Genomic DNA, 17,344 nt, shown 5'->3' with positions numbered 1-17,344 from the left:
AAAAAAAAAGATTCAAACCATAACATAATGACCTAGAGAATACCTTCCCTGTAAGTGTTTGAAAGGTGCCACTCCCTGAGATTTCAGTTTGATATCACTTTGGGAGCCCAAGTTAGGTAATCAGGATTGAGAGTGCAGGAACAAACCACCCTGATGTGCAAGAAGACTAGCAAGTATGGCAAAAGACCAACTTGGCTTAGCAGGGAACTCTTCAGTAAACTAAATCACAAAAAGGAAGCTTATAAGTGGAAACTTTGACAAATAATTAGGGAAGAATATAAGAGCATTGCTCGGGCATGCAGGGATGAAGTGAGGAAGGCCAAAATGCAATTGGAGCTGCAGCTAGTAAGGGATGTGAAGGGTAACAAGAAGGGTTTCTACAACGGTAGCAAGAGGACAATCAGGGGAAGTGTGGGACCCTTACTGAATAGGGGACGCAAACTTGTGCCAGAGGATGCAAAAAGGACTGAAGTGCTCCGTGCCTTTTTTGCCTCAGTCTTCACAGGTAAGGTCAGCTCCAAGACTACTGCACTGGGCAGCACAGTTTGGGGAGGAGGTGAGCAGTCCTTAGTAGTGAAAGAACAAGTTAGGGACTACTTAGAAAAGCTGGACGTGTGCAAGTCCATGGGGCCATATGCAATGCACCCAAGGGTGCTGAGGGAGTTGGCTGATGTGATTGCAGAGCCATTGGCCATCATCTTTGAAAACTCAGAGCGATCAGGAGAGGTCCTGGATGATTGGAAAAGGGCATACATAGTGCCCATATTTAAGAAAGTGAAAAAGGAGGATCCAGGGAACTACAGACCAGTCAGCCTCACCTCAGTCCTTGGAAAAATCATGGAGCAGGTCCTCAGGGTATCCATTTCTAAGCACGTGGAGGAGAAAAAGGTCATTAGGAACAGTCAGCATGGATTCACCAGGGGCAACTCATGCCTGACCAAACTGACTGCCTTCTATGATGAGAAGATTGTCTCTGTGGATGCCAGTGGATGTGGTATACCTTGATTTCAGCAAGGCTTTTGATATGGTCTCCCACAACGTTCTCCCAGGCAAGCTAAGGAAGTATGGGCTGGATGAATGGACTGTAAGGTGGATAGAAAACTGGCTGGAGCATTAGGCTTAGAAAGTAGTAATCAATGGCTCGATGTCTAGTTGGCAGCCAGTATCAAATGGAGTGCCCCAAGGGTTGATTCTGGGGCTGATTTTGTTCTATGTCCTCACCAACGATCTGGAAGATGGCATAGCACGCACCCTCTGCAAGTTCACAGATGACACTAAGCTGGAGGGAGTAACAGATATGCTAGAGGGTAGGGCTAGTATTCAGAGAGACCTAGACAAATTGGAGGATTGGGCCAAAAGGAATCTCATGAGGTTCAACAAGAACAAATGCAAAGTCCTGCACTTAGGACAGAACAATCCCATGCACTAGTACAGGCTAGGGGCTGACTGGCTGAGCAGCAGCTCTGCAGAAAAGGACCTGAGGGTTACAGGGGACAATTAGCGGAATATGAGCCAGCAGTATGCCCTTGTTACCAAGAAGGCAAATGGCATACTGGGCTGCATTGGTAGATGTGTTGCCAGTATGTCAAGAGAAGTGATTATTCCCCTCTATTCCATACCAGTGAGACCACATCTGGAGTACTGTATTATTCAGTTTTGGGCCCCCCACTACAGAAAGGATGTGGACAAATTGAAGAGAGCCTAGTAGAGGGCAACAAAAATGGTGAGGGGGCTGGGGGACATGATTTATGAGGAAAGACTGAGGGAACTGGGAGGGGACTTAATGGTAGCCTTTAACTACTTGAAGGGGTTCCAAAAAGGATGGAGCTAAACTGTTCTCAGTAGTGGCAGATGACAGAACAAGGAGGAACAGACTGAAGCTGCAGCAAGTGAAGTTTAGGTTAGATATTAGGAAGAGTTTCTCCCTAGGAGGGCAGTAAAACACTGGAATAGGTTACCCAGAAGGATGGTGTCGAAGCTCCATCCTTGGAGGTTTTCAAGATCCAACTAGACAAAGCTTTGGCTGGGATGATCTAGTTGGGGCAGGTCCTGCTTTGAGCAGGAGGTTGGACTAGATCAGCATTTCTCAACCAGTGTGCCGCAAGGCACGTCCAAGCATGCTGTGGATTTTGGGGCTGGAGCCATGCCCCCCGCTGGCTGGAGTCACAGACAGAGACCAAGGGAGAGGGGGAATGGCTCCAGCCAGTGATTTGCATCCGCACGCTGTGTTCAGCTGTGCCTCCTCCCCCCCACATCACTCTGCATTTGGCCGGTGTGCTGCGGGATGGGAGAGGCCTGGTAAGTATGTTGCTGGAACCAAAAGGTTGGGAAACGCTGGACTAGATGACCTCCTGAGGTTCCTTCCAACCCTAACTTTCTATGATTCTAGGACAGGGGTTTGTCAACCAGGGGTATGCGTACCCCTGGGGGTACTTGGGATGGCCCCAGGAGGTACACACAGCAGTGTGGGGAAGCAGTGCATGGCTGTGGTGCGGAGTGGTGAATGGCAGGGGTGGCCACTGCATGCGAGCTCCCCTCTCCCCGCTGCTGCCATTCACCACTGTACTGCCGCCCCCTCCCCACCACTGCTGTTCACCACTCTGCACCGCTGCTGCTTCCCTGCGCTGCGGGCTTCACACCCTGCCAGCAGTTAGCCCTCCCCTCACCCCATCTGGAAAGGGGTATACTCCAGAAGGTGTACCCACCAGAAGGGGTACACGCCATTAAAAAAAAAAAAAAAAAAAAAAAAGGTTGAAAACCCTAGTTCTAGGACATGTTAAACATACCTATTTAGGCATTTTTAGGTTGCACATGATTGTGGTTATGTGAATCAGTGTTCTACATAGAAAGAATACATACGTGATACCAGAAGCGTAACGTTTTAATTTTTTAAAACAACACAAAATTTTTCTAAGTAGGGTTTTTGGACTGGCCAGAATCTTTCTTTCTTGTAACCCTAAGCAAAGATTGCAAAATGGAAGTATTGAGAGAACAGTATGAGTTGACACAATTAACACGATTCAGTGAAATGTGCTAACAAAGTGGTCCAGAAGTACTCTAATGGAGATATTTCCATTAACCAGCTAACAGTAAGAGTTTTATGCACTAAAATACATAAGCTCATAAACAAGCAGAGACACAAGGAAGGCCAATGTGAAAAGACTATTTGGGTAGTAATTCATGGAAATCTTTTTAATGGCAGTTTCCTCCATATAAGGGTCCTAGAAAAGTCAGTTTTCTAAACCTGCTGCTTGGACTCCAGCATGGTGCTAAAAGGGAACATTTGTGAAAGGGAATATTAAAACCAGCAGCAATTATTACTTTAACAAATGAACACCAATGTGGGTTTTTTTGTTTTGTTTTTTGTTATTCTGGTTGACAATGAACATTACATGCCAATGAAGAGGAAAAGAAGCTCTGTATCCTACCAAAGAAAAACATAAACAAGAACTTCTAAATTACATGGAGACCAGGGAATTTTAGGAATTGAGCAAAACCACATCCAGCCCTCGCTTCTGCTCCCGTTGCTCAAAACCCTCATTGCAGACCTGGCAGCGCTGCCCGCTCGGGAAGCTCACATCAGCGCGACGCTTGTGCCACAAACACAAACCATCTGAAAATACTTGTCACCTTTTCGACGGCGGGTACGAACGGCTGCGGGACGTTGGTCCCCACGGTTCTGTCCTTGAACTCCAGCTTGGTGAAGTTCTCCGGCTCCAGGGGCTCCAGGACCCCAATCACCTTCCCATACTGCCCCGCCCCACCCGACTGCTTCTTGTGGGTGTATTCAAACCTGGGAGAAAGCGGAAAGCGCAGTTATCCCCTGGCTCAGCGTAACCCTGCCCCCTGCACGCGGCGGCGGCGGCGGGTCTCTGGGGAGCCTGCCGGGCCCCGCCGCGCACAAACACACCAGGGCGGCCCCAGCCCCCGTGAATACACCGCCGGGGAGCAGAAGGGTAAGGCCGGGGGGGCGCCCGGGCCCGGCGGGGTGCGGCGGCGGCAGGGAGCGCGCCCTGCCCCGCCGCCACTTCCTGCTTCCTCCTGCCCGGCTCTGCCTGCTGGTCGCGTCGCATGGAGCTACAGCCCAGCCATTACCCCGCGCGGCGGGCGGCCGGCGTGGCCTCGGCCTGCATCAACTACCGGCGCGGCGGCCCCAACCGCGTCCTCGCCTTGTCCAACGTGAGGCGCGCCCAACTCCAGGTGAGGTGAGGGGAGGGGAGGGGAGCCCGCGGGCCGGCACGGGGCAGGGGGCCTGACCACACCCAGGTGCAACCCCGGCGGGCGGTGCCACGGACCTGCCAGCCGCCCCCTCCTCCCGCCGCGGCCGCGGGCCGGCGTTTCCCTTCCCCGGGCTCGTGCAGCTGCTGCAGGCTGAGACCCCCCGCCCTGCCGCCAACCGCCGCTCCCCCGTTTAACATCTAGTCGAAAATGACAGGGCTTTTTTGTTATTCTGTCCTTGAGATTTGTCTCCCAGCAAAACAATAGTAGGGGTTAGTAGGAGTCTGGCCAAGGGAGCTGTTCTCGGCATCATTCAGGGTTTTCCTCCCCGGACTTGCACCGAGACCAGCGCCCCTGGAGCTGGCGCGGAGCAGACACACCACAAATGCCCACGGCACAGTTCAACATTTCCTTCCTTCCTTTCTGATAGGGATTTGTGGCCTTTTTCAAGTCAAAGAGGATTCTGTTGGATGGTTATTACAAATTCGTGCCTAAGCAACAGACCTCAGGCTTTTTATTTTCAAGCCTAAATTGCAAACCCCACCCTTATTCTCTGCTTAAGACCACTCTGTGTAAGATTTCCAACTACTGGCTGAAAATCACCTGCAAGGCATTCAGTAATTTAGGTTAAAGATTAACCTGCCTAGTCATAACTGATGCTGCTATTAAGATACATTCATATATTTTATAAGTAGGCAGAAGATCACTGGACGGTGCAGGTGTCTGATAGCCAAGTAACTCTTATCTAGTGACTATTGCATTATATTGCAAAGAAGTGTCTTGATGACAATCTCCCAGTGCTAAACTGGAGATAATTCTTCACCAGATCCTACTGAGGATCAGCTTTTTTTCCAACTATTTAAGTTGGTCTAATAAAAGATATCAGATTCGCCTGAAGAACCTTGTCTGGGGTTCATGGAGCATTTTGAAAATGGAGTGCAATGTAAATTACAAGAGTGTTACAAATAAGCCCACATGTTCTGGTTTCTCTCTGTACTGTACTTGCTGTTGTGTTATCTTGCTGGCACAAATGAGTTCAAGTGCATCTGCACAGACTGCTCAAAGGTGGGTTGATGAGGACAAGTGGTGATATAACCTGGAAAATGTTAATTGGTTTGTTCCTATTTTGCATGCAGTGTCCTACGGAGAGAAAGCTGCCACTGTATTTGCAATGCCCTCCAATAAGGTCCTTGTATAATCACATCAAAACAGCATTTAAAGCAGTGCAGTATGCCACAAATTAGCACCCTCCCCAAGTGCCACACTGATCCCCTTCTCAAACTGCTCCCTGCAAATCTGCTTCCTGATCTGCCACACAAAGGCAGCCCACAGGTTAGCCACCCCAGAGCTAGAACACAAATAACCTAGTGATTGTGAAGTGGATGAGTAACTTCTTGCAGCAACTGTTCTATTGAATATCTTCTATACTGCGCAAATATTGAGCCAGATCCTGTTCCATCTTTTAGGTAGAAATAAGATCCTTTCCCACCCTGCTTAAGTGCCTGCAAAACAGTTTAACACAAAAAAAGTCCATGCGTCATCTTGCTGCTTTTTGTGACAAAGAATTAAGGCTAAGACAATGGCATGTCACAAAAGTAGGGCTTTAAACAGGATGGGACAGAATCACACTTGCATGGTTAACAGAATGAAATCAGGCCCATTGTTTGGAGCTGGTGCTGGTTACAATGCAATTATAATACAACCTGAGGAAGGGCATTTTGTTTTAGGAAACTTGTCTTATTCTTCTACCAAGTATGTAGTTGGTCCAACCAAAGATATTACTAAATAAATCTTGCTTCCCACATTAAAATCTGGTTCAGTCACATCAGGTAGAGGTTCAGTCCTTCCATACTGCACAACAGCCTTGCTTGAGCACACCTCCACTGCAAGTCTGAAATGTGTTCAAGAGGGAAGGACCTCTGGTATAACTGCACCCCCAACACTGTCATTTCTAAAATACACATGGGATTTCAGTTTGCCCACACCAACTGAGGAATCAGTTGGTCAGTGTATAAGAGAATAATACGGAGTTGTATGGGTACTGTACAGAGTGGTATTCCTTTGTCATAGCTCACAGGACTAATTGGAACAGTTGACAGAATGCATGGACATAAGAGTTTTAAATATTTTTTTTATATTGCCTCACTTTAGGACATTCCAGGGACTGGACATAAATATCACCTTGAATTCACATTGAAAGACACTGCCCAGGAAGTGAGTTGTACTTCATTTGCTTACTTGGATTGCCAGTTCTTTGAAGGAACCATTTCTTCATTACATACCACTATAAAGGCTAGCAGAATGGGGACCTTGTCTTGCTAGGAACTCTAGGCACTACCAGTTAATTGTCTGAAAATGATCTGCTTGTAAAATTGGTGCACAATACATAAGTTTTGGCTTTTTTCTTATTGCCAAGTCAGGCTGGGGGACCAGTTATCACCTGAAAGTAACCCATGTTTTTTCAGCTTAAAAGCTAAAAAGTCTTTCTGCTGAATCTTAGCAGATATGAAAGTTGAGAAATGGTAGTTGACCTAAATCAAAGATGTTTCTTATTTCATTTGCTTCCCATCATGATGTAACACCTCCAAATTACAGAAGTTATGTTAACTCTTTTCTCTGAATAAATAATACTGCGTACTCTCTCAAATTACTTTTTCCCCTTTTAAATCACCACTAGACTTTCATTTTTTGTGTAAGCTACCCAAAGTAAAATGTAAATATATTTTAAAATTAAGACTGACCCTGCACAAAATATTCTAATAAAACATTCTGTCTTTACTTTCACCAATTCAGGGAAAAATGTCTAATGCAGAAAACTGTAAAACTGATACAGTATGGTTTTTCTAAATACTAACTCCTGTCTTTTTTTAAACTAAAGCTGGATTAAATCTATGAAATTACTTCTGTAACAGGGTCATGCAGTTAATTGCACTGCTGAGGTTCTCTACCACCTGGGCAGCCAACACAGTGCTCCAGAAGTGCATTTCACAGTGGAAGGAGAACTTGGGAAGAACCCAGATGAAGCAGATAACAAGTTTTACAGCAGAATTAAGAGCCTGCAGGAGCCACTAGTTGCACAAAATATTCCAGGTACAAAGATGAAAGGAAATGGGTTTTGGAAGAAATGTCTGCCCTCCACAGTCAAGTTCTAGCCAATGCCAGCTGCACTAAACTAATCTTAAAAAAAAAAAAAGATTGTTCTTCTTTGTTTGTAGCTCTGAGCATTAAAATAGCTCCCAAATCCAAAATGAAAATGGGATGTCATTATAATAGACTCTATACTTTACACTAAGGCTGTGTGAAGCTTCAGTCCCTGATCTGATTCGGCGGAGAGTTGGTGGCCAAATCTCCAAATCAAATCAGAAGACCCTTTAATCTCTCTGAATCAAATTGAAACCCTCTGAATCACCTGTCAGCGAAAGAGATCAAAGAGATTCGGAAAGATTTGGCAAGTCAGATATAGATACAGCTTGAAATATTTTTTCTACATACCTCAAGGTACTAGGCGGCTGGTGAATGCTGAGATGCTGAGGCAGATGGAACATCCCACAGGAGCGCAGGGGGCTCCCCAGCGTGCTTGGCAGCAGATCCGGAAGTGAACCAGAAGCACTTTCGGTCCACTTCCAGGTCCGCGGCTCAGCAACTGGTGCTTCCTGGGTCTGGGGGGCACCTGGGGTCCCCCCATGGCCGATTGCTGGGAGTGGGGGCGTCACATACCCTGCCCCAGCATCACAGCGTTCATGAGCTGTGCCTGGTACCTCGAGGTACGTAGAAAAAACATTTAAAGCTGTGTCTATGGCCGAATTGCTGATTCTCTGAATCAACACTGAATCTTCAGATTCAGCTAAATCAAATCGGGGACAATGATCTGAATCAACAAATCAAATCACTGTCCCCAATTCAGGCCGAATCCAAATCTGAATCTAATATGGCCCATTTTGCACACCTCTACTGTACACCTATAAAATGATCCCTCTATTGAAGAGTTTACTGTCTACGTACACAAACCAGATGAAATATAGGAGTGGAAAGCAAGATCACAGAAGTGAAGTGACTTTAAGGTCACACAGTAGATAAGTGCTCAAATTGGGACTAGAACCCAGTTCTCCCAAACCAGTGTCCTATGTAGTAGTAGTAGGTATGTTTCTGTCTTGCAAGACAATAGAATTATACCAAGTGAGACATAAGTTCACTGAATGTAATCCTCACTTGAAAGATAAAGCGAAGCTGCTAGGATGAGATTAAATATGTTTTACATCAAATGAGTTAAAATCTTGATTACTATATTTGTTTTGATCCTAGACAGTTTTGGCATTGTGCCCCCAGAAATGGAGCCCATCAGACATCTAGCTTTCTCTGCCTGTGATTACATTATATGGCAGAACTCAACTGAAAACACATGGTACAACCTAGCCCAAATTCGAGATGTTCGACAGGTGGTAAGTAGCAATCAGTGCACCAATCAGTGCTTTGCAATTAAACTGCTATTTAAGGATATTCCAAGATATTATGGATTGTAGAAGAATCAGTACACAGATGTATATAGTGCTACAGAATCTGTGAGTCCTACTGAGACTAGGATAATCCCTTATTTATTTTAATGGGTCCTCTTTCCTCATTCTCAGCAAAAGCTCATAGACAATTTTCTATTCCAGTTAGGGGGAAGTTGCAGCCTGAAAGTGGCACATATTGACTAATGCATTTCTCATCCTTTCTCTTTCCCCACCTTGGAACCACAATTACTTTTGAAAGTAGGCATTTGGGGCTTCATAGACATGCTCCAGGAGGCGGGGCGCTTTTATTAGCGAGCTGTGCTAATTAGTCCTGCCCTAAAAAAATGGTGGCAGGGTACTTTGAACTAAAGCTCATTTGACAAGCTTTAGTTCAAAACAGTAAAACTGATACAGTATGGTTCATTTCTGTGTTAATTTCTACACTCCAGCAGACTTGATAAATTAAGTCTGCTCTGACACTCTGGATTTACAGCACATCAGAGCAGCCTCCCTGCATGTGTGTAAGTGCCCATGGTTATAGATTCATAGATGCTAGGGTCAGAAGGGACCTCAATGGATCATCGAGTCCGACCCCCCATCTGCTGATGCACGATAAGGTGTGGTTAGCTTTGCTGATGATTTCGTCACACTGATGACTCATGTTCATCTTGGAGTCCACTATGACTCCAAGATCCCTCTCCGCTTCTGTGCTGCTGAGAGGGTCATTCCTCAGCCAGTATAGGTGTACTTCTTGTACTGCATCCTATTGTGTTCTGCCCACTTATCCAACCTGTCCAGGTCTGCCTGCAGTCATTCCCTACCCTCTGGAGTGTGCACTTCCCCCCACAATTTAGTATCATCCACAAACTTGGACAGAGTACACTTCACGCCCATATCCAAGTCACTGATGAAGACATTGAACAGTACAGGTCCAAGGACTGAGTCCTGCGGGACCCCACTACCCACATCCTTCTAGGTCAATACCAACTCGTCTACTACCACTCTCTGAGTTCGAACCCCAAGCCAATTTGCCACCCACCGGACCATGTAAGCATTCAAGTCATAGCCTCTTAATTTACGAGAATGGGATGAGATATGGTATCAAAGGCCTTCCTAAAATCTAAGAAAATTACATCCACCTCTACTCCTGCGTCTAAGCGTTTTGTGACCTGGTCATAAAATGAAACTAGATTAGTCAGTCATGATCTGCCTGCTACAAATCCATCCTGGTTGCCCTGCTGCATTATTTTTCCCACTGGACTCATGCAAATATGATCTTTAATAATCTTTTCATAGACTTTTCCAAGGACGGAAGTGAGACTGACTGGCCTATAATTACTCGGATCCTCCTTCCTCCCCATCTTGAAAATAGGGACCACACTGGCCCTTCTCCAGTCCTCTGGGACCTGACCCGTGCGCCACAAGTGCTCGAACAGCCGTGCCAGTGGTTCTGCTATGACATCAGCCAGTTCCTTCAGTACCCTTTAGTATTATGTATTAATACTAAAAGAAAATTTGGAGGGCAGTGAAATGTGTCTCAGTACTCATCACCATATCAGTTCTACACATTTCAGAAATGCAATATTCAGTGGTCCTATGTCACATTCATATGTAACTGCGTGATTTTAGGTCATAATGGAATCACCCACATAATGGATGCAATTAGAAGTAGCTAGCAAAGGGCATATGAATTATAGGCCAAACCTGCCCAAGTCTCAGCTTCTTATCTAATATGCCAAGGGAACTGCTGCCTCCCAAAAATTTAAAAGGTTTTGAGGTGCATACCAACCTAAAACTACGATTCCTAAAGCCCTTGTGAAAAGCAAAGCCTTAGGATTTAATCAATGGTCATTTGCTTTTTGAATCTTTCTATGGATTTCTTATTTTTTTGCACTTTAATAAATTCTTTCTGGTTTAGTAAAAGAAGATATTTCTTCTTACTGAACTGTTTATGTAGATAATTCCTTCCCTTTATTAATTTAATTTTACTTGATTTTTTTTTAATGCAGTGCCTGCATATTCTTGGAGACAATAGCATATCACATGATTAGTCAAATGCTGCGATGTTTCATCTCTGATCTGATCACTTTATTTGATTTGGGTTTTATCTGATTACTTTACTTCCCTAACTTTGTATGTTCTTTCTTCTGCACACTATTTTACTTATTACTACTCTGCTTTATCTTTCAACCTACACCACCCTCAAGCCTCTAATTATCACTTGCTGATCTCTCTCTACTATGTGAGCTGACAGAACAGCGGTCGGCTGCATCTCAACTCCAATACAAGTAAATCTATGTTTCTAGCATGCTGGTTTTTCACTATTTGTTAATTTATTTAAAGGATATTAAAGCAAGGAACCAAGTCTCAATTTAATCTTTAACAAATCCAAACATTGTTAGTTTTTACTTTGGCTTTGCCTAATTTACTTTTATTCATGAATTCCATTTTGTAAATATTGTAAAGGGACACGGATATTCTTGCTTTGGGAAAATTGTATAGTGGAGAAAATACCCTCTGGATTTTTCTCTTTTAAGACTGTAAGACTGAAAGAGATTGCAAGAATACTTGCCTTGGATGCTAATCAGTTATCCAGCTGGCTTAGAACAGCATGCTTACTGGTTAATGTTCCCAAATACATACTAGCATGGTCATTGTTGATAACATTTATGGTTATCTGCGCCCCTATCTGCCCTCAGAAAATTTATGTAGTGGTCATTAAAAAAAGGGAAGGGAGAAATCCATGTAGAAAAAAGATAAGACATTAAATGTCCTTCCTTCCTTCCCTTTAAACTCTTACTGGTATATGCTATGTTTAGCAATACATGACTAAGGTCAGTAACAGCTAAAATAGTCTTTACAAAAATAACCCAATTTTTGTGACCAAAAGGCCATGTGGATTTCTGATCTGGGAAAGGTTTTACTTAACATGGCCAATAACAAGTTTCCTCAGCAAAAGAATACATGGCGTTCATGCCAGTGGAATTCTATGGACTTCCTCAATTAACTGCCTTTTTTAGGATAACAGAATTTTTTGGTGAAATTTTATTCTCTTGCAATTACTGCAAGCCAAAACCACCAATTAAAGGAACAGTTGTCCAACACAATAAGGCTCAATACTGAAACGTAAAACAACAACACTTGACATTGAGAATATTCACAACTGACACCATTTAGGATTTAGGCTGTCAAGATGGGTCCTCAGCTGTTTAAAACAATCTTTCAGAGTGCAAATACCAGAGTAGTTAATGCTCCCAGTGAATTCAAATGAGGCTTTGAGTGTGAAAAACTACAGCTTCAACCTGGGAACAGGATTTATTAATTTTTGCTCCCATCAGTGGTTGTCTTAGAGCAGGAGAGGAAGCAGGTCAGGCATGAACACATGAACACTGAATTTTAGAACTGTCTGCAATGGGCAGGATGAATCGTCACCCTAGAGAAAAGATAACATTTCAACCGTGTCAAGTTTCAGGCCTGTACTAATTGTGTTCCTTTTATACTGACCCAAGACAGAGAGTTGGGCAAAGCAATGTTCCATTCTCACTTTACCCTTTACTTTAGTCTTTGCATTCTACCTTCATAAGGTATTAGGATGGTGAGACTTCTCATGGTTTCTTGCAAATCTTTCCCTATTTATAATCTAGTTAATTTCTTCTCCTTGTTGACTTACTGTACAAATTAAGATTTGTTCTTCTAACTCACATATATTTGAAAATCCCACACTTATCCACAGTTGTCGGAAGCAAATGCATATCTGCAGAGAAGCAGGCAAGAGAAAAAGGGACCCTACTGGCTCTTCTTTCTACAGAAAAAAAAGGGGGAAGAAGGAGACCCTTGCTGAATGTGTAGAACTGTACAGGGAAGCCAGCACCTTTTCCCACTTCCTAGGGCCCCCAAGAAACCCATCTGGCAATGCTGTGGGGGTCAGAAACTGCCCCCCACCTTCCTTAAATATGCAGTCTGTTAGTATCCTGCATATTGAATCTCATAGTGCTGGATGCCCAGGATATTTATGTGCAATTCAGTCTCTCTGTAAATTATCCCTTTCATCTTAGGTCTGTATTTGAAACATGCACACATTATGTAAAGCAGGGGTGGCACTGGCAGCCTCTGTGTGTAGCTCATGGCAGACCACAAAAGGGAAAGGCAGCACAGTGGCTGAAACAGCAAGGAGCGGAAAACAAAGCTACAGCTGAGGCAGGGAGCCCAGGGAAGGAAGTGTTAAGCAAAGCAGCAGATTAGGGTAGGGAGCAGAAAGCATTATGTTTGAACCAACAGCAAACATGAGATGTATAATAGGAAGATTTAGTACTAACAGGACTGGAACAAACTGGCTCCCTGGCAAAGAGTAATGGCTAACTATAGTTCCTTCCCCACCCCACTACTTATGAAAATCACTGCCCATGGTTGGCAACTCATCCAACTGTACTGGTGGTAGTGTCACTAATGAGGTATCTGTACAGCAGTATTTGCTTGCTCTAAAATACAGACTAGTTTCTGCTGCTTACCATTTCCTGTGTAACTAGGTTTTCCTAAATGATAAACTGGTCAAAAATGCCAAATAGGACAAATTCTAAATTATTTTGAGTAAAAGAAAACCTAAAATCTAGAGCCAAAGCAAAGAGTCTCCATAGGGACATAAGTAAATAGAATAAGAGAGTCAGCAATAACAAACAAGTAGTTTGGAAAATAAAAGCCTCAGTATTTCCCCTGAAAAGAAACACTACATTAATCAAGCTTAACTTTTTAAATAGAGCTGTCTGAGCAACCCATGTGGCTTCAAACTGTGTTTTCCCTTTCAGATGCTTTCTGGAATCACATGAAGTGCAGCACAGAGCAAACCCAAGTTTCATCTGTTTACCCACTAATATCAGCTACTAGCAGTTTGGTCTGCAACATTTCACAGATTTTTTTTTTAAACTATGGCCAGCTGCAACTGCATGATGGGTCTTAATGGGGAGGTGGAGGGGGTAGAGGGAAGTGAAATCAAAAAGCCTCTGAATCTTAGTCCTCATTGTCTTATCTTTTATGTTCTTTCCAGAGAAGAAATGATGATTATCTTGAATTTGACTACACAGTCCTGCTTCATGACTTTGTGTCCCAGGTAAAACTTGTTTCATTGCAAAGCAAAAGGGGTATTTTTATAAATTTGTGAATTGCCTTTCTGGTACCAGTGGCAGCAGCATCTCAAGTTCCTCAAATGACACCATCATAAACCATCCTTCACTGGACAACTAGGTCTCCTGTAAACATTTTATTACCAGGAAACATGCATTTGATGGAAAGAGAGAGGGGAGTTTTAGACCTGCAGCTCTAGATACCACAATCTGCTGTCAGAAATCGTTTATCAATAGTGAGGAAGGATTCCTCTCCCCTTCCAAGTGTTGGCACTCTATATCCTCCTGCACTTTCAGTAACTTTTATGTATCTATGGTACCATTCATTTTAGTGGGAAGCAACCTCAATTAACTCTAGAACAACACACAGGCTTATTTCCCTACCAATACACTTGTTTGGGATTCTAAGGGCATGTTTACAGTGCAATCCAAGGTCTAACAACAGCTAAGATATTTCCAGCTGGCCTTAAACCAGCTAATTTGCGAACCAGTAACAGTGTAGTTATGTCAATAGGAGCTTAGCAGACTCCAGAATTCTCTGCAGACCTTGGTAAATGCAGGGCAACTAGCCCATCTTGACCTGTGTTCTCAGTACCTAATCTACTTAGCTTAAAGTCAGTTCAGTATATCTGCATAAGTTACAGTTAGACCTGTGACTGCACTGCAGACATACACATAAACAGAAGCACATATTCTAGGTCAATATTGTCCTAAGGAAGTAATCCTTCCATTTCTTCAACACCTCATGTACTTTTTATCCACAGGAAATTATTCCTTGGCAAATGCAAGTTCTCTGGCATCCGCAGCACGGTGTTAAAGTAACACAAAACAGCCGTCAGCCAAAACAGGAGGACTAGTCATCCAGTACTTCAGTAAGAGATGCTTTGGTGAGAGAAGGGTTATATAAGCAAACAGGTATATAGGATTCGAAGTAAAAATATGTTCAGTCAGTTAAACTTCCTTCTTTTTTTTCTGTTTTATCTTGACCAAACAAGTCAAGAGAAGTGTTATATTTCTCTACAGTGTAAATCTATAACAAAAACAATAAATTTAGTGCAAGGCTAATTTGGTATATTATGCTAATACTTACGGTACAGATGCTGCGATGCTCTCTCTAAAGGCAACTTTTGGTTTTCCCATTGTACAAGGACAAGCATATTCTCTTTCCATTCGCTGCAGAAACAGTAAAAAACAATTAGAATCATTTCTTTGTATAGGCAATATCTTTATTACTGAGACGTTAAATGTGTCGTGTTATATTTAACAATCAATCAATCAGAATAGGCTTAAGTTATTGCCCTCCCTTCACTCCCTAACAAACCTTCCTTTCAGTTAGTTTTACAATCCATTTTCCTTTACACTTCTTGATTTTTCCCCCTAGTACTGTGGGAAACCCAAAAAGGAGGCAGTATGGAGAGAGGGACAATATTTATTATGATCTACTGGGGGTTTCCCTTCCCTGCCACAAGTTTTTTTTTAAAGACATAAATTTAAGCAGATTGAAAAGAAAGAAGAAAGAAAGTAGTAGAAAGAAAAGAATCCCAGAAACATTAAAAAACATACAGCTCTCTAGATTCAATTGTTCTTTAGTAACCATCATTAGCAGCCAAAATTATTTACGCAGATACTTTTAGCAACTTATAGTGTAAAGATTTCTATACACTTAAAAATAGTGGCCTCATGCCTGCACTAGATCTGCAAGAGTGGAATTCTGTGTCTCTGAAAATCCCTCTTAGCTCCATATGACCCCCAGGCATCCAGCTGCCAAACTGGGCCCCATATATTGGAATCATTTAACCCTTTTACATGATTAAGTCAGCTGTCTTTAAAAGTGCATAGCAAGTAGCAACACATCCAGTATCCTAAGGGCAAAGTTAGGAGGAAGCTTTCCCCAACCCATAGTCCAGCTCTCAGATTCAGCTTTAATAATCACCTGAGCATAGATTTCCAAATGTAGTTCCCCCATTCCAGAAACAACGGTTTCCTTGTTCTCATCATCAAAGTGGACTCTGAAGGTGGGATCTTCTCTTGTAAACCGGTTCAGTCCTTTTGCAAATTTATCCAAGTCATTCTAAAATAATCCAAACACATGTAAAAAATATCAGTTTTGTCGTCTAATATTCAACATGCAACAAGTAACAAGACAGGTAGAACCGTTTCCTTGCAATGAAGTTCAGAGTTGCCTCCCCAAACAGATTACTGTGTTACTTGAATCTAAGATGACCCCCCAATAATTAGATTCTATACATGGAAAATTTTAAATCTGTTATAATTTTCCATGTATAGAATCTAATTATTGGAGGGACATCTTTAATTCATTCCCCACCCCCCACATTGCTGCAGGGGGGCAGACAGTGGGGAAGGGCAGGTGGGAAGGTCAAGCACCTTGCTTTCTGCTTGTTTGCCCTTTGCCACCTCTGTCCCCTACCTGGTCCCACTCAGCCCATCCCCCATGTTCCCCCCTCCCCACAAGCCTCTCTGCTCCCACCCCCCCCTCCATCCTTACCCTTGCTCCATTCTGGCAGACTCTGACCTCGTTATAGCGTGGGGCACTGGGCACGAGGCCCAGGCCAGCCCCAGAAGTAGCCACACCAGCCCCTGTAGCAGCCATGTGGGCTGCACGCCACTGCTACAGGCTGGGCTGGGGCCATGCTCAGTAAGCCAGGCTGCAGCATAGATAAAGCTTGCTGGCACAACCGGGGGGGGTGTGGGGAGATAGGGGCTGCATGGGAGGAAGGGAGAATTGTGGGGTGCAGAGGCAGTGGGGGTGGGGGACAGACAGCAGCTATGGTCCTAACCCACCCTGGGGCTGGAGTTTGAGCCACACACAGCAGCTTCCTGCCTCCCATTCCCCACTGCCCTCATGCAATTCTAAGACAAGGGTCTTCCCCCCAAAGTTAAATAGGGAGAGCCCTTATCTTAGACTACCATATTTACTCAGTTCTATTTATAACAGGACTTACTCCCCAAAAGATAAGGTGAACAGTCTGTACAATACAATAAAGAATATCTATCCTACCAGGAAAATGTCATAACTGAGGTCAAGAAAGAAGCCTGGAGTCAGCTGTTTTTTAACTCAGATAGAGAACTTTTATCATGATTTAGCTGCTTAAAGCTATGCCAACAGGGAAAGTCTTCTTAATTTACAGAAACCCCTACAGTTAGTCACGGCCAGCTAACACTTTTATACATACGCGTAAGCAAACATGTAAGTTAACACACTTTAACACTATATTCATTTTTCCAGATTAGACAAATACAAAGCATTTCCCTCAAGTAAACTGCTAAACGGCAAGGGAAGGTAACTTGGACAAGAAAGTTTTCTATAGGCTTGTTTATACTTATCCTACCTTGTTGGAAGGCTTCATGGCTACAGAAATGACAGAATCAGGGATATGAATTGATTCCTGTAATGATTATAAAGAGTTATCAAATAACAAACCTGCAGTAGAACTGAAGTTTTGGGTTCAGAAACTGTGGATTCCCACAGCATAGTTTTCATGGTGTGGCTTAGTT

At 43.5% G+C, this 17,344-nt stretch overlaps 2 protein-coding genes across 3 annotated transcripts in view; one reads left to right on the top strand and one right to left on the bottom strand.

The window, feature by feature from the left end:
* GFM1 (G elongation factor mitochondrial 1) overlaps nucleotides 1-17,344 on the bottom strand; it is a 49,604-nt gene that overhangs the window by 9,898 nt on the left and 22,362 nt on the right. The window contains exons 11-14 of the mRNA XM_014602826.3: nucleotides 17,179-17,235; nucleotides 15,762-15,899; nucleotides 14,919-15,001; nucleotides 3,631-3,793 (exon numbers count right to left, since the gene is read on the bottom strand). Of these exons, the coding sequence (XP_014458312.1) occupies nucleotides 3,631-3,793; nucleotides 14,919-15,001; nucleotides 15,762-15,899; nucleotides 17,179-17,235 (441 nt within the window). The remainder of the gene's footprint in view (nucleotides 1-3,630; nucleotides 3,794-14,918; nucleotides 15,002-15,761; nucleotides 15,900-17,178; nucleotides 17,236-17,344) is intronic.
* On the top strand, nucleotides 3,963-14,893 carry LXN (latexin). Of its 2 annotated transcripts, XM_006276858.4 has the most exons (6): nucleotides 3,963-4,200; nucleotides 6,370-6,432; nucleotides 7,131-7,308; nucleotides 8,521-8,657; nucleotides 13,753-13,815; nucleotides 14,593-14,893. In XM_006276858.4, exons 1-6 carry the CDS (start codon nucleotides 4,072-4,074, stop codon nucleotides 14,683-14,685), a joined length of 663 nt encoding a protein of 220 aa, XP_006276920.1. In that variant the 5' UTR covers nucleotides 3,963-4,071; the 3' UTR covers nucleotides 14,686-14,893. The 2 variants fall into 2 exon arrangements, with proteins under 2 accessions (XP_006276920.1, XP_019347241.1); XM_019491696.2 differs by lacking the exon at nucleotides 6,370-6,432.

This window comes from Alligator mississippiensis, chromosome 7, assembly GCF_030867095.1.
Source record: "Alligator mississippiensis isolate rAllMis1 chromosome 7, rAllMis1, whole genome shotgun sequence".
NCBI lineage: Eukaryota > Metazoa > Chordata > Crocodylia > Alligatoridae > Alligator > Alligator mississippiensis.
Note: the sequence above shows the minus strand (reverse complement) of the source record. Positions and strands in the feature narration are given on the sequence as shown.

What these genes read in the sequence shown, in the direction of transcription:
- LXN (XM_006276858.4), top strand. Translation starts at nt 4,072, where the DNA reads ATGGAGCTACAGCCCAGCCATTACCCCGCGCGGCGGGCGGCCGGCGTG. An exon ending in TGAGGCGCGCCCAACTCCAG is followed by an intron (nt 4,201 to 6,369) that starts GTGAGGTGAGGG and finishes GCCTCACTTTAG; the next exon opens with GACATTCCAGGGACTGGACA. An exon ending in TTCATGACTTTGTGTCCCAG is followed by an intron (nt 13,816 to 14,592) that starts GTAAAACTTGTT and finishes TTTTATCCACAG; the next exon opens with GAAATTATTCCTTGGCAAAT.